The sequence below is a fragment of the Pseudonaja textilis genome, chromosome 11, assembly GCF_049901715.1.
Source record: "Pseudonaja textilis isolate UNSWEBS1 chromosome 11, rPseTex1.2, whole genome shotgun sequence".
In the NCBI taxonomy this organism is placed as follows: domain Eukaryota; kingdom Metazoa; phylum Chordata; class Lepidosauria; order Squamata; family Elapidae; genus Pseudonaja; species Pseudonaja textilis.
The window spans coordinates 6,979,573-6,997,517 of NC_142000.1; the positions used below are offsets into that span (position 1 = coordinate 6,979,573).

General features: G+C 42.5%; 1 protein-coding gene across 1 annotated transcript in view; it reads right to left on the minus strand.

Annotated features, from left to right (window-relative positions):
• Positions 1 to 9,828: 9,828 nt before the first annotated feature.
• The window catches only part of GAN (gigaxonin), a 51,523-nt gene continuing 43,406 nt past the window's right edge, over positions 9,829 to 17,945 (minus strand). Inside the window, exon 11 of the mRNA XM_087940551.1 lies at positions 9,829 to 10,220. Within this exon, the coding sequence (XP_087796677.1) occupies positions 10,168 to 10,220 (53 nt within the window). The 3' untranslated portion in view covers positions 9,829 to 10,167. The remainder of the gene's footprint in view (positions 10,221 to 17,945) is intronic.

The window sequence follows — 17,945 nt, forward strand, 5'->3', positions numbered from 1 at the left end:
GCGCCTGGCAGGAGCCGCTCCGGAGCGCCTCTGATTGGCTTCCCCGATCATGTGCGGCCGCCGCTCTGACGTCAATGCCCAGCCGGCCAGCTGCTGCTGCTGCCGCTGCCGCTGCCGCTGCTCCTGCTCGGGCTGGCTCCGCTCGCCTGGCCCGCCGTTCGGCCCGGGAGCGCGCCGCGTCCGCACGGGCCCGGGATGGAGCTGGAGCGGCTGGATGGGGAAGGCGGGGGGAGGAGAATGGAGAGGGGAGGAGTTTTAGGAGGGAGGGCGGTCTTTGGAGCCGGAGGACTACATAGTCCATGCCACCCATCCTCGCCGTCCTTCCGGAGGGCACCAGATTGCAGCACAGGGCTTTCTTTCTTTCTTTTTCGTTCTTTCTTTCTCTCCTTCCTTCCGTTCTTCTCAATCCCATCTCTTACCTTCGTTCTCGTTCCCCATCTCCTTCCTTCTTCTTTTTCTTTCCTTCCTTCCTTCCATTCTTCTCAATCCCATCTCTTACCTTCGTTCTTGTTCCTATCTCCTTCCTTCCTTTCTTTTCTTTCTTTCCTTCCTTCCATTCTTCTCAATCCCATCTCTTATTTTCGTTCTCATTCCCTCCCTTCCTTTCTCCCTTTTTCTTTCTTCTCAATTCCATCTTTTACCTTCGTTCTTGTTCCTATCTCCTTCCTTCCTTCCTTTTTCTTTCTTTTTTTTCTTTCCTTCCTTCCATTCTTCTCAATCCCATCTCTTACCTTCATTCTCATCCTTTCCTTTCTTCCTTATTTTTCTTTCTTCTCAATCCAATTTTCTATTTTCGTTCTTATTTCCATCTCCTTCCTTCCTTCCTTCCTTCCTTCCCCACTCCCTTTCTCCCACACCACCAATCCTCTTTTCACCAGCCAGCACAGAACATGGGACTGGAAGGGACTTTTGAGGTCTTCTAGTCCAACCCGCCTTGCTCAAGGCAAAAGACCTTATACTATCCCAGTCAATCAAATGGTTGCCCAATAAGATTTGTAGTTGGGCATTGGCTTTTGATTTTTGATAAGCCAGTACATTTTTTTTTAATCTTTAACTGATGGTCCTTGATTGCCAGAGCATGTGAACTAGACTGAGCTAAAATGGGATTTTCTCAATTCCTCCATTTTTTGATGGACACTACCTGCTGAGCCATGAACAACGAAAGAAGTGGCCCAATGGGATTCCAGTAACACCCCTGATAAGATTATTTGTATTTTAGCTTGTTTTTCAAACCTGCCCTACAATTGCCTAGATGTGATTTATCCTGATGAATCTGCTCGCAGCAGCTTTTTATCAAAAACACACACAGCTTGTGTGAGGTGTGATGGATAGACAGAATGTCATGCCAAAAATAAAGATGATTTACTGTATATTCCATTTTGAACCAGCGTGCTTTGTGATACTGAGAATTTATAGCTTAAACTTTGCAAAACAAAACAAACAAAAATGGAGTATCAGTTAAATGTGAAGTAATCTTCCAATTAAAGAGATAGCAGCTGTTTATGTAAAACAGTGGTGTTTTAATTGAATTTGAGTTTAAATTCAATGGATTGAAAAGTAAAACCTTGAAATAACTCTCACGTGACATTAAATGTAATAATGAATAATGGAGATCACATGACATTAAAAAGCTTATTTACTAGTAACAATGTTACACTTCAATGCTTTATAAAGTAGCATACTCTTAGAAAGATCAATACAATACAAAAAAGTATCATATTGGACTGAAGTCTTGTAACAACAGTGGAAGCAACAATAAAAACAAATTGAATACTCATATTTACAGAGAAAACAATACTCTTTTCAAAGACCCATAACTAGAATGTAATATCTCGAACTGTATTGTTTTTGGAAAAATTTTTGTCACGCTCCAAATACTAAAAGTGCACTAGGAATTCTTTTTAAGTTGCTTTCATTTTTATTACTGTTATGCAAGCTGCAAGTATTTAATCATTCAGATTGAATCACAATCAGTATGGGCTTGCTTTGGATAAGTAAAATATTTTTAACAAAAAATCTGCGTATGGAAATGACAGAAGAAGGCCTGAAAAAGTAAAAGGCCTGATGTGAGGATTGAAGAATGAGGAGTAGAAGAGTAGAAAAATTTTATTTTTTTTAAAAAAAATAATGATCGAATTCAAAACTAATATAAAACTAATATTGTCTGCTAAAATGCATATACAGATAGTCCCTGACTTATTAAGCCTATAAATCAATACAAGTACCAAAAAAAAGTATACGGGCCAACACAATTGTGTAATTCCTATGGACACAGGAAATATACTGATGATTTATTTTTATGATTAATATAGCAATCTTGATGTGATTAGATAGAAATAAGTAAACAAGAAAAAAAGAAGATCTATTCTGCTATGCTCTGAAGGATTTATTTCTCATTTGGCATGTAGAGGAATGCACACAGCAGGCTATTTCTAGACATACCTGCTTAGGAATAAAGTTCAGGAAATTTAATGGGGTATAAGAACATAGAAAGATTTATTTCGACTTAACACTGAACCATTCAAAGCTTGCAAGATACTGTAGGGATCTGCAAAAAGACCAAAGACTTTTAGGCACAAGTTTGTAGATATCCAACCGAAAAGCCCTGGAGAAGCCAGTAATAAAATGAGTGTGGTTATCCAAATGAAGTAATTATATCATGTTTTGTTTTGCTACTTCTTTCCTATAATTGACTGGAGTAGTCTTAATTCCTGGAAGGCTAGCAAAGCTTCAGCAATTCTTAGACTTAAATTAGCACAGCCTTACATTCTTGTAGTATTTTATAAATGTTAGTATTGCTTACAACTTTTTATAACGACCTGTCTTCGTTTATATAGCATTGGGTATTTGATGTAAAATGTAAAGGTAATTTTGTAGGATTCTGTTGCATTTGAATACTCTGAAATTATACTTTAATTATTTTATCTTTATTTTATTCTAACGGTTTAACTTTTTTTTAACTTTCAGTTCTAATCTTAATGTAATTGTGATGTTACTGTATGCTGGGCCATGACCAAAGAGTAAAATTGATAAAGTGGATGGACTGGTTATCTCGTAATGCAAGTATCTAATGGCATCATTTGCATAAATCCTGGGATACATTCTGGACAGGGGTGGTATTCAGCAGGTTCTAACCAGTTCTGGAGAACCGGTAGCGGAAATTTGGAGTAGTTCAGAGAACCGGCAAATACTGTCTCTGACCCCATCTATTCTCTGCCTCCTGAGTCCCAGCTGATCGACTGGGTCTTCTTTGGTTGCCCTGCACAGGAGAATGGAGCTGGAAAGCAGGTTAGTGGGGTGAGGAGGGAAGGGGGATTTTGCAGTATCCTTCCCCTGCCATGCCCACCAAGCCACAAACGCCCACCAAGCCATGCCCACAGAACCGGTAGTAAAAAAATTTTTTAATCCCACCACTGATTTTGGACATCATTGGGGATGGCTGCAGACATCTCTGCCTGCAAGATCCTCACACAGGGACGCTCAACAATCTGGAACAGAATCTGAGCAGATGGAAAGACAGTGTCACTCAAGCAGAGAACATTATTTAATCCTCCTAACCAAATGCAACAGTTTCTCTGGCATTCAAACAACCCCGTATGCAATAGTCAAAGAACATCAAAAGTCTTACTGCTCTACAAAAGTATTTCCATTAAATGAGAGACAATTATCAATCCTTCCTAACAAAATGCAAAGTTTCTTGGCATCAAACATTTTATACTTGTAGTCCCACCTATAGTGTGGTGCAGCACAACTATCCATCAGATGTTCCTCAGAAATATGGAATGGGAGCAACATTTTATAGTTGTAGTCCCACCTCCATGCTTTAGGGAATGGGTGTCCAATCTTTTGGCTTGCCTGGGCCAAATTAACAGGAATTGTCTTGGGCCTCCTATAAAATATATAATATGGGTATTGTATGTCAAGGGAGATTCTCGATCATCCATATCATGGTTTTCCAAAGGTGTTTTTTCTTTCTCCAAAAGGCAACTGGGCTTTCTTGGTGTTTACTTTGAGAACATTTCACTTCTCATCCAAGAAGCTTCTTCAGTTCAGTTCTTCAGTTATTATATTCAAATCACATAATAATGTTAAAGTTTACAATCTTGGGCAGCTACATTGCTAGCTGTCCAGAGCTGCATGCAGCCTATGGAATGAACATGCCTGCTTTAATAGCAATAGCACTTAGACTTGTATACCACTTAATAACCCTTTCTAAGCATTTTACAAAGTCAGCATATTATCCCCAACAATCTGGGTCATTATGTTACCAATCTCGGAAGGATGGAAAGGCTGAGTCAACCTTGAGCTGGTGAGAATTGAACTGCCAGCAGCCGGCAGAATTAGCCTGCAGTGCTGCATTCTAACCACTGCGCCACCATCGGCTCTGTATGGAGGTGCAGAGAACAGGTGCTACATCCACACGAGTATATAATTTAGCTAAGTCTATAGGAAAAGGCCATTAAGAAACTTTGCAGTGACTGGGATCACAGTTCAGTTGCTTTATTTAACCATGATGATGAAGGGTAACAGTTGAGTTGACCCTAGTGTGCCCCCAACCTTAAAAGGTAAAGGTTCCCCTTGCACATACATGCTAGTTGTTTCTGGCTCTGGGGGCGGTGCTCATCTCCGTTACAAACCCGAAGAGCCAGTGCTGTCCGAAGACGCCTCCATGGTCATGTGGCCAGCAGGACTAAATGCTGAAGGCGCACGGAATGCTGTTACCTTCCCACCAAAGGGGTCCCTATTTTTCTACTTGCACTTTTACATCCTTTCGAACTGCTAGGTTGGCAGAAACTGGGACAAGGAACAGGAGCTCACTCCATTACACAGCGCTAGGGATTCGAACCGCCGAACTGTCAACCTTTCTGATCGACAAGCTCAGCGTTCTTAGCCATTGAGCCACCGAGTCCAACCTTAGCAAGTTCTAAAAGCGTGGATTTCAGCTTCCTGAATTCTTAGGCAGACAACATTTGGTGGGAACCACCCAACAATGATTTCTTCCTTTTGAAGTCTTCTTTCTGTCTCTCAAAGACTTCCAAAACAACACACAGTCTAAAGTCTTATTTTCTCTTGGTTGAGCGGAGTTTAACCAAGTGAAACCAAAACAGTTTAAACATCTACCGCAGGCATGTCCCCATGTTCTCATCCCTCGGGTTGAAAGAAGAACCGTTTCAGTCAGAGGGGGAAAAAGAGATCTGGTTCTATGAGATGACACGCAAGGATAGCAAGGGGAAATATATCTATCTGTCTGTCTGTCTGTCTGTCTCTCTCTCTCTCTCTGTCTCTCTTTCTCTCTCTCTCATCTATCTATCCTCTATCTATTTATCTTATCTATTTATCCTCTATATATCCTCTATCTATAATCTATCTATCTATCCATCCATCCATCCATCATCGATCTATCTGTCATCTATATCTATCCTCTATCATCTATCTATCTATCTATCTATCTATCTATCTATCTATCTATCTATTTGTGTGTCATGCTGATTTTCTTAGCTTTTGTATCTAGCTGTGGGTATGTGTCACAGTCATGGTGAAAGAGTATAACAGGAAGCTATTTACCAGCTGCCGGTATCTATGCTGAGCCATTCTTCTCCTGGAAGGACAACTCACTTAAATGCTGGAAATGAGCACAGGTAGCCTTCAATGTACATTTCTTTTAGTGACTATCCAAAGTTACAACAACACTGAAAAGAGTGACTTATGACCATTTTTCACCCTTGTGACCATTGCACCATCCCCAAATTCTGATCAGAATTTGGACACTTGGCAACGGACTTGTATTTATGACGGTCGCGGTGTCCCTGGGTTATGGGATCACTTTTTTGCTGACCTTCTGACCAGCAAAAATCAATGGGGAAGCCAGATTCACTTTACAACCAGGGTCCTAACTTAACTGTGGCAGCGCTTCACGTAACAACGGTGGCAAGAAAAGTCGGTAAAATGGGGGCAAAATTCACTTAACAACTGTCTCACTTAGCAAAAGAAATTTAGAGCTCAATTGTGGTTGTAAGTCAGGGACTATCTATAGCAGGGATGGCGAACCTTTTTGTTGTGGTGTGCCGAAAGCGCATGCGTGTGCTGGCACCCACAATGCAGTGCATCCTCCCCCCCGTGCATGCGTGTGCAACACCCCTGCCCCCTTACCTGCACTGTGCATGCGTGCGCCTCCCACCTGATTTTTGGCCCGTTTTCAGGCCGTTTTCGCCCTCCCAGAGGCTCGAAGGAAGCCTCTGCAGCCTCATTAGGCTGAAAACGGGCCCATTTCGGCACTTCCGGTATTTCCAGAAGGCCCGTTTTTCAGCCTTCCGAGGCTGCAGAGGCTTCCCTTGAGCTTCTGGGAGGCCTCAAACAGGCCCCAAATTAGCTGGGAGGCACATGCATGTGTGGTGCAGGTAAGCTTGACTGGGGCTTGTGTGCCTGCCCAAATGGCTCTGCGCGTTCCCTGTGGCACACGTGCCCTAGGTTCGCCATCACAGATCTATAGACCTTTTTCAGCAAAGGGCAAGAGCTTCCTTTTTTGATGTTAGATATGGAATTTCAATGTGTGGGGCCAGAACATTTGGAGAAACGCTGGTATGAATAGTGAGGTGAAATCTGCAAAACTGAAGTTTGTTGCTGAGGTTTAGTGAACAGGAAGAGGAAATAAAGTAATATGTGAACAATGTTGTGCAATGAGGTCAGGACAGACGTGGAACTAAAACTGAGCCATCTGAATATCTCATGCCGTACAGACAGCACATATTGGGAGATAAACTTGCTATTCATTTTCTGTTCTATGAAATAGGACCTGCATTGTTTTCAAAGTTTAAGCAAAGTAATAATCCAGAAGATCCTAACAGTTCTTGCAGCAAGAAAATGACATGTGTAGCTCAAACAATCTGCTAACCCACCGTTAAGCTCTTATTGTTGTTCTGACTGGGGAAAAGAAAAACCACTAACCTGGTTAAGGATTCTCACTTTGGTATATAAAAGTCCCCGTCCATTTCCTTTAAACCTGTCTGATATCCCATAAGCTGTGATGCAAGGAACATGGATTGAGAGGTTTCCCTACTTGAATGGTTGACTAGGAGATTCGGAGAGTTAAAGTTCATGCATATGAAAGTAGCTGAGACTGAGAGCCACTGGTTTAAACAGGGAGCAATGGATATCATTTGATTGCTGAAGCCATGAATACTTTGGCTCTTAGTTTTTCAGTTGAAAGTCTGACCCGTTCGTCTCCTGTCCTTGGAAAACTTCCTAGGGAGTTCAGGTCTTCGGATCCAGAAGGAGTTAGTTCTAGACTCACCCAACATACCCTTATTGTGGGAAGAAGGTTGGGCTACTGGCTTCAGGATGTGGAACCCTGATTTAGGTATTTCAGCTCCTCCTCCTTGAGTTAGCTGGGATTCAGCTCAAATCCCTGGACCTAGAACATCTAAAGAGACAATTAGATGGTTGGGATGCAGAGATCAGAATCAAATGAATAAAGGAAACGCTACAAGAGATGTCAATTTCAACTCTGTCCCCTTCTCTAATCCAGCATCACTATTCTACAGCCTAATAATTTTCCCCGGATATTGACATCATCATCAACTCAACCAGTGCTGTCATCTCTTAGCAAGGCCTCCCTGCAGTCCATGGTAGAGAAGAAAGAGGAGGGGAGCAGAAAGAAGGAGAAGGAATCCATTACCTTTGGAGGTAGATTTGTGTAGGGAGATACCAAAACTCAAGAGGTTTTCATAGAAAGCTGAGTGTTGTGTATTGTTTGTCTTTTCATAAAAGGCAGGATGATGTGGAAGTTTCAGGAAACAGGTGTTTTCCTGGGCATTGTAGAATGTTTTGTAACTTCTTTTGAAAAACTGGACCATGTTTGCTATTCCTCCGATTCTGACAGCTTTGGGGGATAGCATTTATTAGAAACCCAAGAGTTTTGCTTGGAGGAAGAGGAGGAGGAGGAGGAGAAGGAGGAGAAGAGGAGATTGGTGCAGTGGTTAAAAGTGCTGGGTTTAGAAGCAGGAGACCATAAGTCCTAGTGCTGGGTCAGGAATGAAAACCAGCTGGATGATTTGGGTCAATCATTCTGCCCCAAATCTAAGAAACTAGATTTCTAGGTACATGCAAGTCACGTCCATAAGTTATGTTACCAACGGACTTGTTTTGGTGGTCATCTAGAATCGGGGTTGACTTAACAAACCATGACAGCAAGATGGGAAAGAAACTATGATGGTGGTGTTACCCTTTGCCCTAAGCCAATGTTTCTCAATATCGGCAACTTATTAAGAAGTCTGGCCTTCAGCTCACAGAACTCCCCACCCAGCAGAGAGAATGACTGGTTGGGGTGTTGAAATCCACACATCGTAAAGCTGTCAAGTTTGAGAATCTTGATCAACTCTATCTGAACTTGGAAGCCAAGCAAAATTGAGTGTCGTTAGCATATGGATGGAAGACCAGGAACTGCAGGCTAGAATGAGAAGATTAAAAAAACAAAAACAAAGCGAAACTTAGAAGTAGGAAGTTGCCAACAAGCACAGCATGGATGTGTTATTAAGTCAACAGCAGCACAGCGTGATTCAAAGACGACTTTGCTTTTCCTTAATTGAATAAACCTCATTTGGCTGAACCTGTATAAGAAGCTAAGCCATAAATCATCACTTCCAAACCACAGTGGCTAAGCCCATGTGTGTTCAGCCAAACTTGAAGAATGACATGATGGTGGCTTAGTGAGACCGCTGAAGCAGGGCTGAGATCTGGAGCCACAACGGCTCATCTGGGATCCCCAGTGATCGGTCTGGATGGCAGAATTGGCTCAGGGAGGAAGGGAGCATCATTTAAAGACCGAACATCAGTATCTTCTCTTACATGGATGAACCCTGGTTCCCACAGTGGGCTATTCTTCTAATTTCTAAAACTTTTTGCAGCCAGAAAGTTGTTGGCTCTCTAAAGACATTCTTACAAATATGGAGTTATTTTTCATTGAAAAAATGTATTAAGGGTATTGTGTAACAAAAGAATGTTTCAGTAAAAGAATATTTATAGCTCAGGGTTAAAATGAAGGGTCCTTGGTGCTCTCTGAGCTTGGTTAATTTCTTGCAGGTGTTTCGTTACCTGATTAGGTAACATTATTAATGCTAACCCCACCTCTTTTCTAGTATTGATAATATTACCTAGTAACGAAACATGTACAAGAAAATAACCAAGCTCAAGAGCACAAGGACACCTGAAAACAGACTCTCTTCCAACAAAAGCATGGCTTGGCAGAGGAAATCCTCTTAAAAGTATTTAACCCAGAATCTTTAATTATTTAACTATACCACTGTTGGGGACCCAAGTCTCTTGGGCTCCTATTTCTCTCAATAATTTCATCATCATAAGATGCATAGGTGTATTTGAGTCAAGCTTCCTGTGACATAACTATGTGCATTTATTGACTTTTGAAGTGGTTTGCTATTCCTTCCCTGTTTTGAACTTCCCCATCTTGTTACAGATCTAGAATTCCCAGGTGCCTCCCTCTATACACACATCGAAGTAGTAACCAGGCCTGACCCAGCTTAGCTTCTTAGATCAGCCATGGTTGACCAGATGCTATATTCTATGTGAACTGTCAGCTTACTTTATGGAGGCCCAGACTGGATTCAGACAGCAAGTCAAGATAAAGTGGACTTAAGAGTTTAGCTGTATTAATCAAATTGTTGTCATTCGTACATCGGAGTTTAGAGCTTAGAATGACCTACATATTCCTCTAATTACTATTTAGTCAACAGATTCCACATAACAAAATGGTTGAACCAGTCATTGTGATTTATGAGAGTGTATGGCAATATATGAACCCAACATTTGTGTTTATATGTACAGAATGCTTTTATTTAGTATGGAAAATCCCAATTTTTTTAAAAAAATATTTTCCTTGGCCGAGTTGAAGTTTATATCCTTTGCATTTTGGAGATATCATGCCAACATGTTATTCAGTCCTGTTGCTAATATTCTGTGCTCCATCACTGGAGAGTTTTAAGAAGAGACTGGACGACCAGGAATAGTCTGGAATAGTATAGGGTCTCCCTGCTAATGCAGGGGATTGAGCTAGAAAATTCCAAGGTGCCTTCCAATGCCATTATTCTGTTATTCCGTAGCTGCAGGTGTACATTCTTTCCCACAACTCGTGAGGGTCATGAAGCCCACCAGTCTTCAAAGTTGCCGGGGTTTGAGAAAGACTAGTCTAGGAGATGAAGGATAATGAGCTGAAATCAAAATAAGAAACACTAAATGCAAAAGTGTCGGGGAGGATTTCACTGCTTAATCAAATTTTACTCAACTTTGTTTACCCGTGAAAACATTCCCTTCTGCGGAAACTACAATATCTGGAATTATTTCAAGTTCAGGCTGACCTGCCAGGGGAGGGAACCTGGAAAAACCCCAAGCTGAACAAGGGAAAGAATTCCCAAATGGAGAAGGCCAATCTTATATGCTATAGCCAAATTAGCTTCTCTGTTTTATGACCACTTGGCGCATTCTTGGCTCATCCGACCTTTAGAGCCAATTAAATCTAAGGGGTTAGAGGAAGATGTCAGAGCATCTTGTATGATACATTTACCCCTGGTTAGCCAGAGTTACTCAATTATTCCAATGTTCTGGCCTTTGTGGAAAAATAAAGTAAGCCATTCCAACTGAATTGTCCCCAAACGCAACCATTTTGATTGGGCAGCTTCAACATTCAACCTGTTACTCGAACACAGCCCATCCAAAAGATCCTGGTTCGTTTGTTTTTTTCTTTTAGAGGAAAGCACTTCATCTGGTTTCTGCCCTTCCCAATCGCAATAAAGACATGTTACGTCTTCAAATGCAGCAATAAAATGCACAAGAACAGCCATAAAACCTATTTCTAGATCAAAATATGCCCCGAGATGTTCTCTAAGCATTTCATGAGATTGCTACAAGGTGAAAGAATGAAGTATAAGGTTCACCGGCCTCATATAAATGTCCTTCACCAAAGGAAGGTTCTTCATGGAAACTTCTAGGGCCGAGGTCCTTCCCTCAGTGAGTTCCTGAAGTCCTCCTCCTTACTGGGATGAAGAGAAAGGCCAGGTCATTCAGGTGTGTCCAAAAGGTGAGGTAAAACCTGTCAAGATGGGGGCAGAGATGGTGATCAAAGTCCCACCTGTTTTGTTATGTGCGTCACGCACACGCCGTGCACATTTAAACGAGGTGGAGCTTGAGTCAGACCATTGCAGTCATGACCTTGATTTCATGGACTCCACTCTGAGAAAACCCTTGTGAGAAAGGCCATTTTGGACCAACACTGCCCAAAAAGAACATTTCCACGTGTTTGGCTACAGCTCCCATTTCTTAACACAAGGGCAATTATACAATAAGTATTGTTTGGTTTTCTTGCCTCAGCTTTCATTAATTGATACAATCTGACCTTTATGTTTCTTCACCAAAAAAAGAGGAGTACACTTTTGTTTGATAATGTTTCTTTGCAGCCTTTGCTGCCTCTTTCTCTGGCTTTCGTGAGATGTACAAAGTCAGAATATATAGAAGAAAAACACAAAAGCGGAAAATTACATCAAGATTCATTGTATGGTTTCTAAAGGAGAGGGCTTGAGACTTTCCCACTCAATGTGGACAAATAACTGGGAGTTAGGAAGAAGAGTGGGGGGGAAAGATGTTTTTTTATAATTTGTCTTTTTTAAAAAAAAATGGAGTATGGTTCTTTAAGCACTGGACAGCTTTCATAATCAGCTAGGTCAGCCCAACTATTACTAATTTCCACAGAAAGTGATTCATGAGCCAGTCAGTCACATTAATACCAAACATCTTGTAAATTTACTGCAAAGATACTGGGGTGGATACATTTCTTTACCCTGGTATGATAACAAAAATTTGGAACTTGGAAATGAGATGCTAAAGAAGGACCGTTTCCTTGCCTCTTGTTGCAAGAAACGAGGCAAAAGATTGGCTAAGACTGGGATCTGCCAATATCTCATTGCAAAATCCTGCTTCAGACACATTCTGTAGCTTCAGATAAAAACCACCTGCTATAGAATAGTATAGAATAGAATAAGAATAGAATAAGGATAAGGATAAGGATAAGGATAAGGATAAGGATAGGATAGGATAGGATAGGCTCTTTATTGGCCAAATGTGACTGGACACACAAGGAATTTGTCTCTGGTGTATAAGCTCTCAGTATACATGCAAACAACAAAGTAAAATAATCATAAGATACCCATAAGTGAAAGTAGTAGAAAAGATGAGAAGGATAATAGTGCTATAGCCCTACTACATGAGTAAAATATCCTTATAGACATAAGACATTGCTGGAGGAATTCACTGTTCAGGGAAAAAACTGTGTCTAGTTGTTTGGCATGCAATGCCCTGCAGCAGCATCCTGAGGGGTGGAGTTGAAATGGATTATGTCCAGGATGTGAGGGGTCTGTAGATATTTTCTCAGCTCTGTTTCTGACCCGTGCAGTATACGGGTCCTCAATGGAAGGCAGGCCAGTTGCAATTGTGTTTTCTGCAGTCCTAACTATCCGTTGAAGTCTGTATCTGTCCTGATTGGTTGCTGTGCCAAACCAGGCAGTTATTGAGGTACAAATGACAGGGTCAACAGTCCCTCCGTAGAACTGTTAGGGTTCTGGAAATGTTAAGGTAATAACTCTGGCTCACCTCACAAAATTAGGGAAAGATTAGGAATGTGTATAAAATGAAATGGGTAAAGATTCAATAGGGCTTGAAAGTTATCTGATGCCGAGCGAATATTGTTTTCTCCTGGTTTTCATTCAATTTGATGAAAAGGCATCTGTTTAGAGATTATTTCAAAGAGATGGGAATGTCAGTGAAATGCTCAGGGGTGGTATGTAGTGTGATTTATTTATTAACGCTCCCAAGACTCCGCAAATGCTCGTGTATTTATTGATCTGGTAGATTTTGAATCTGAGTGTCTCCTTGGAGCACAAGTCAACACACAAAATATTCCTACCTCCATTTCCCCAGTGTATGGTGAAATATTTGGGGTCGAAAGCTAGAAAGCGGCTCAAGACAACTAAGTGAGCTTCTGTGGCAGAGGCAAGATTTAAATCTTAGTTTCTTAATTCCTAAACCAACATCTGAAACTTGTATCGGGGTTGTAAGAGTCTATCCCTTGGTTTTACAATCTCTTGCCCCATCGTAAGTCTTTCCAACTCCCACTAAATCCCAAGGAAAGACTTCATGAAAGAACTCAAATGTTTTATTGCTCCCCCACCCCCACCCAACAGATTTTAGATGTTAGATTTCAAGTCTGGGTGTCTTCCCGGAGCTTAAGGCCACAAACAAAATCAGGAATGGGCTTCAAAAATTTTAGCAAAGGGTTCTCTGCCATGGTGGGTGTGGGCATAGTTGTCCTCCTGCACCATGGTGGGGGGAGTGCGTTTTTGCCCTCCCCGGGCTCCGGAGGGTTTCCTTGCGCCTCTGGGAGGGTAAAAATGGCCTCTCCGGGCTCCGGAGGCTCTCTGGAAGCTGGAAACAGGCCCATTTCCAGCCTTCCTGAACTTCCAGGAGGCCCGTTTTTCACCCTCCCTGAGTCTCTATGCATGCCCTGCACTTACCTGCATCCAAAATGGGCCACGGGGGGACCTCTGGGAGGGGTGGGGAGGGATGGGCAGGGCCCGCCAGGAGTGGGATTTGGGGGTTCTCTGAACTGCACTTAGGGGCTCTCCTGAACCTCTGTGAACCCCCAGCAGCCACCCCTGTACAAAATATTCCTATCTCCCTCCGACTTTCCCCCAAATGTATAGTGAAATGTGTTGGGTTGAAGGCTAGAAAGTTGGCTCAAGACAACAAAGTGAGTTTCTGTGGCTTATCCCAATCAAGAGGGGTTGTCTGGTCCTTCCGAACAACAACAAAAAAACCACCAGCAGCCTTTCTGAGGCTGAAGGCAGCCGTTCCATCTCCTGCCATGTCCTGCCTTTGAGAGAAGTCAAGAAGTAACATGAATGAACTCAAGGCGTGGGAAGAAACGAGGCCGGCAGCTTTTGATGTGAATGAGAGAGAGAGAGAGAGAGAGATGTGCCGAAGTTATCTGAGGACAGACAGGAGGGGAGCTGAGCCTTCTTCAGCCACGTGAAAGGAAGGCATCATCTCTCGCATACAGAGCGCATTCAGCTCCAGGGCTGCACTCTCAGCGACCTCAATCCTCTCCCCTGAACACGGGATTTAGCATTTTAAAGGAGCCACCCTTGGCATTTGCAGCCCCTGCCCTGGGGCTTAAAAATAGCTTTGGCTGTCATTTATAGAAGCTTCGGAGAAAGCAGCGTGGCTCTGTCCTCTGGGAAAGGATGCTAAGGGGAAAGATCACCTTTGGGGCTTCATTGTCCGTCCCCCCGCCCTCCTCCAGATTCTGGGAATCAGCCGGCCGTGCATGAGACAAAAGGAAACGTTCCAGAGAGTTCACTCGATCTGAAATTCCTTGGTGACTGGAGGCGAAGAGACACAGGCTCCTAAATTATCAAACGGGAGACCGTCTTTGGTGATGCACCTCCTTCCTCTAAACCTCTCGCACACAGTGGCCTGTCTTTCTTTGTTTAAGCTGAAGCCCGGCCTCTCGCATCCCTCCTTCAGGTCCTTTAACCTTAACTTTAAACTTTAACCTTAGACTGTCTATTATTGACCTCACCCCTTCCCTAAGAGGGGTGTAGGGGGTGTGCATAAGCGCACCAACCTGCCTACGGTCCCTGTCCTATTGTTTCTTTTATTTTTTCTTACATGTACCCATTTCATGTATTCATAACTATGTATATACTTATACCTATTATTTTGTAAGCGATTGACAAATCAAATAAATAAATAAAAATAAATAAATAAATAAAATAAATTTGGCCATTCCTTTGTTGCTAATTTGACTTCAGCTGCTAAGACGCTGAGCTTGTCCATCAGAAAGATCGGCAGGTCAGCGGTTCGAATCCCAAGCGCTGCATCGTGGAGGGAGCTCCCGATGTTTGTCTCTCAGGGCGCAAAGAGAAAAGATCTGCTGCGAACCCCATGTAGGCATCAGGAAGGGCATCTGGCCAGTAAATGCTCAGCTCCATTCAGTCACCCTGATTCTTCCCCAAAATTCAAGGATTTACAAGGTTGTAAAAGGGCCCTTTTTAAAATTATAGTTAAATGCTTGGTAATAAAGCAAGTGGTAAATAAGGTAATAAAGGGACACGGTGGCTCAGTGGCTAAGACGCTGAGCTTGTCGATCAGGAAAGATTGGCAGTTCGGTGGTTCAAATCCCTAGCGCTGCATAACGGAGTGAGTTCCTGTTACTTGTCCCAGCTTCTGCCAACCTAGCAGATCGAAAGCATGGAAAAAATGCAAGTAGAAAAATAGGGAGCCCTTTGGTGGGAACAGAGTTCCGTGCACTTTCGGTGTTTAGTCGTGCTGGCCACATGACCACAGAGACGTCTTCGGACAGCGCTGGCTCTTCGGCTTTGTGATGGAGATGAGCAGCGCCCCCTAGAGCCGGAAACAACAAGCACATATGTGCGAGAGGAACCTTTATTTTTACAACTTCTCCTTGGGATCCAAGCGTGCAAAGAACAGGTGTAGGATGATAAGTAGATCCTGTTTCCTCCACAAGTATCAGCTTCCATTCCTGAGTTGACGTGACCACAGAAATGTTCGTGTGGCCATGGAACTCTGGAAATAGTACCTTTGGAGGGGGGGGCTGTCTACCCTAACTTTAAACATCCCAAAGGTGCTCTTCCAATAGGCAACTGGATTTTCTTGAATTTTTTTTCTTTGAAAATGTTTTGTTTCTCATCCAAGAAGCTTCTTCAGTTCTAACTTCAGTTAAGTGAATCTGGCTTCCCATAGTTATTGATTGTCAGGTCACATAAATCACATGACCCCTGCAACCATCCTATGAGTCAGCTGACAAGTGTCTAGATTTTGATCACATGACCATGGGGATGCTGCAATGGTTGTTAAGTGTGAAAAACGGTCGAAGTCATTTTTTTCAGGGCTCTTGTAATATCAAACTGGCTCTCAATAATAATGTAATTTTTATTTACAAGTGAAAGACCCAAATAAAGCTGGCTCTCAATTGGTCATGGGAGAACTTGTTTTGATCTTCACAGCTTCTGAGAAACATTTTAACACTTGTCTGAGTTCCGTAGTTTTTTTAAGGTTGGTGTTTTCCCTGTTCTTTATTTTGTGATGGGTGAGCTATTCTAGGCCCAAAGAAAACACAGACATAAAAGGGATAACATTGAGCTTAAGGCTATCAATGTTCCTCCTCAACTCATTGTGCTGTTTCAAAAAGCACCTGGAACAATACACAGATATGATTAACACAAAAATTATAGAATGTTCTGAGAAACAGTTTATCAAGTTTTGTCCCAGAATTCCAGGGTGGGGGAATCATTGAGGGGAAGAGGTTTCTGCAAAATAGAGCTTTGAATGTGGGTCATAGTTTGGGAGAGTTCAATTCTGTGGAAGCTAAGGATTATTAATTCGTGGGAGTATGTGAACTTGCAGTAGGGGAAGAGTAGGCAGAGTTAAGCGGGTCATCAGCCTAGAGCCATGATGGCGAAACTATGGCACACGTGCCACAAGTGGAATGCAAAGCCATTTGTGCGGGCACATGAGCCGCAGGCAAACTTACCTCATGGAGCATGCGCGCCTCACAGCTGATTTTTCCGGTTGGTTTGAGGCCTTTTTCGGCCTTCCCGAGTCTTGGAAAAAGCCTCTGCAATGCTTTTTGGGCCGAATTATAGGCCCATTTTGTCACTTCCTGTAATACCGGAAGTGACGAAACGGGCCTATAATTTGGCCTGAAAAGCCTTGAAGAGGCTTTCTCCAAGCCCCTGAGAGGCTGAAAAAGATTCAATCCAGCCGAAAAATCAGCTGAGAGGTCCAGTGCTGGTAAGGGGGGCGGAATTGCACGTGCATGCGCAGGGGGCGTAGGAAGATGGGGCGCATTGCACATTGAGTGTGTGCACATTGGCACATGCACAATTTTTAACACACGAGCCCAAAAAGATTAGCCACCACAGGCCTAGAGTAATTACATTGTCACAAAGGTCGAAGTCCAACCCCTCCTGAATTCTGTTGACTCTTAGCTGGCGCCAATTTAGCATTGAATTTTAGCTGACTAGATTCTTGTCTATAGGCTTGAGCAATAAAAAAATATATGCTTTTTTTATCTTGGTTAATTTTGGATTAAAGAATACAATGGTAGTAAGACTGCCTTGGGCTTTACGGTTTTCACTACCAAGAAAATATATCTAGATTAGTTCTGAATGTTCATTAAAAATCAGTGGCTGAAAAGTTCTATATCAGGAGTGTCCAATCTTGGAAACTTTAAGACTTACGGACTTCAACTGCATTCTGGCTGGGGAATTCTGGGAGCTGAAGTCCACAAGTCTTAAAGTTGCCAAGGCTCTAAATCATGGAGCGAAGAACCTTAGGAAAGCTAAACTCATCCTTTCAAAATTCCTTCTGGCTCCCAATACATACAAACTATTCTTAGCTCAGAGGTCTCCAAACTTGGCCGCTTTTAAGACTTGCGGATTTCAACTCCCAGAATTAAAGTGGCCAAGTTTGAGGACCCCTGTATTAAATGGTTGCAAACGGTTAACGTGCGTGTTTAAGAGAGAGAGAAAAACAGGAAAAACTCCCTAACTAAAGATTTTGTTCTGGTAAAATCTGCCCTTCTGGACTAGAGTGAGGAAGTTGCAATAGTAAGGATTTCAGATTTGGGTAAAAGCTAGTTCCTAGTCGTCTCTCCCAACGGTCAGGGCCAGAGTCTGACCCTTTTCCGAAAAGTGTATTCACAATTCAGTCATTTCTTCTGATAATGTGTACCTGAGCGGATAAAAATAAAACTTGTCCTTACCTTCCAATAAACCCTTTTGTAGATGCAGAAGGTTTTTTTCCTGTCTCCTCCGCTCGTGAAAAAGCTTGTGTTAAGATTTTGAATTAGAGCTGTCAACCGA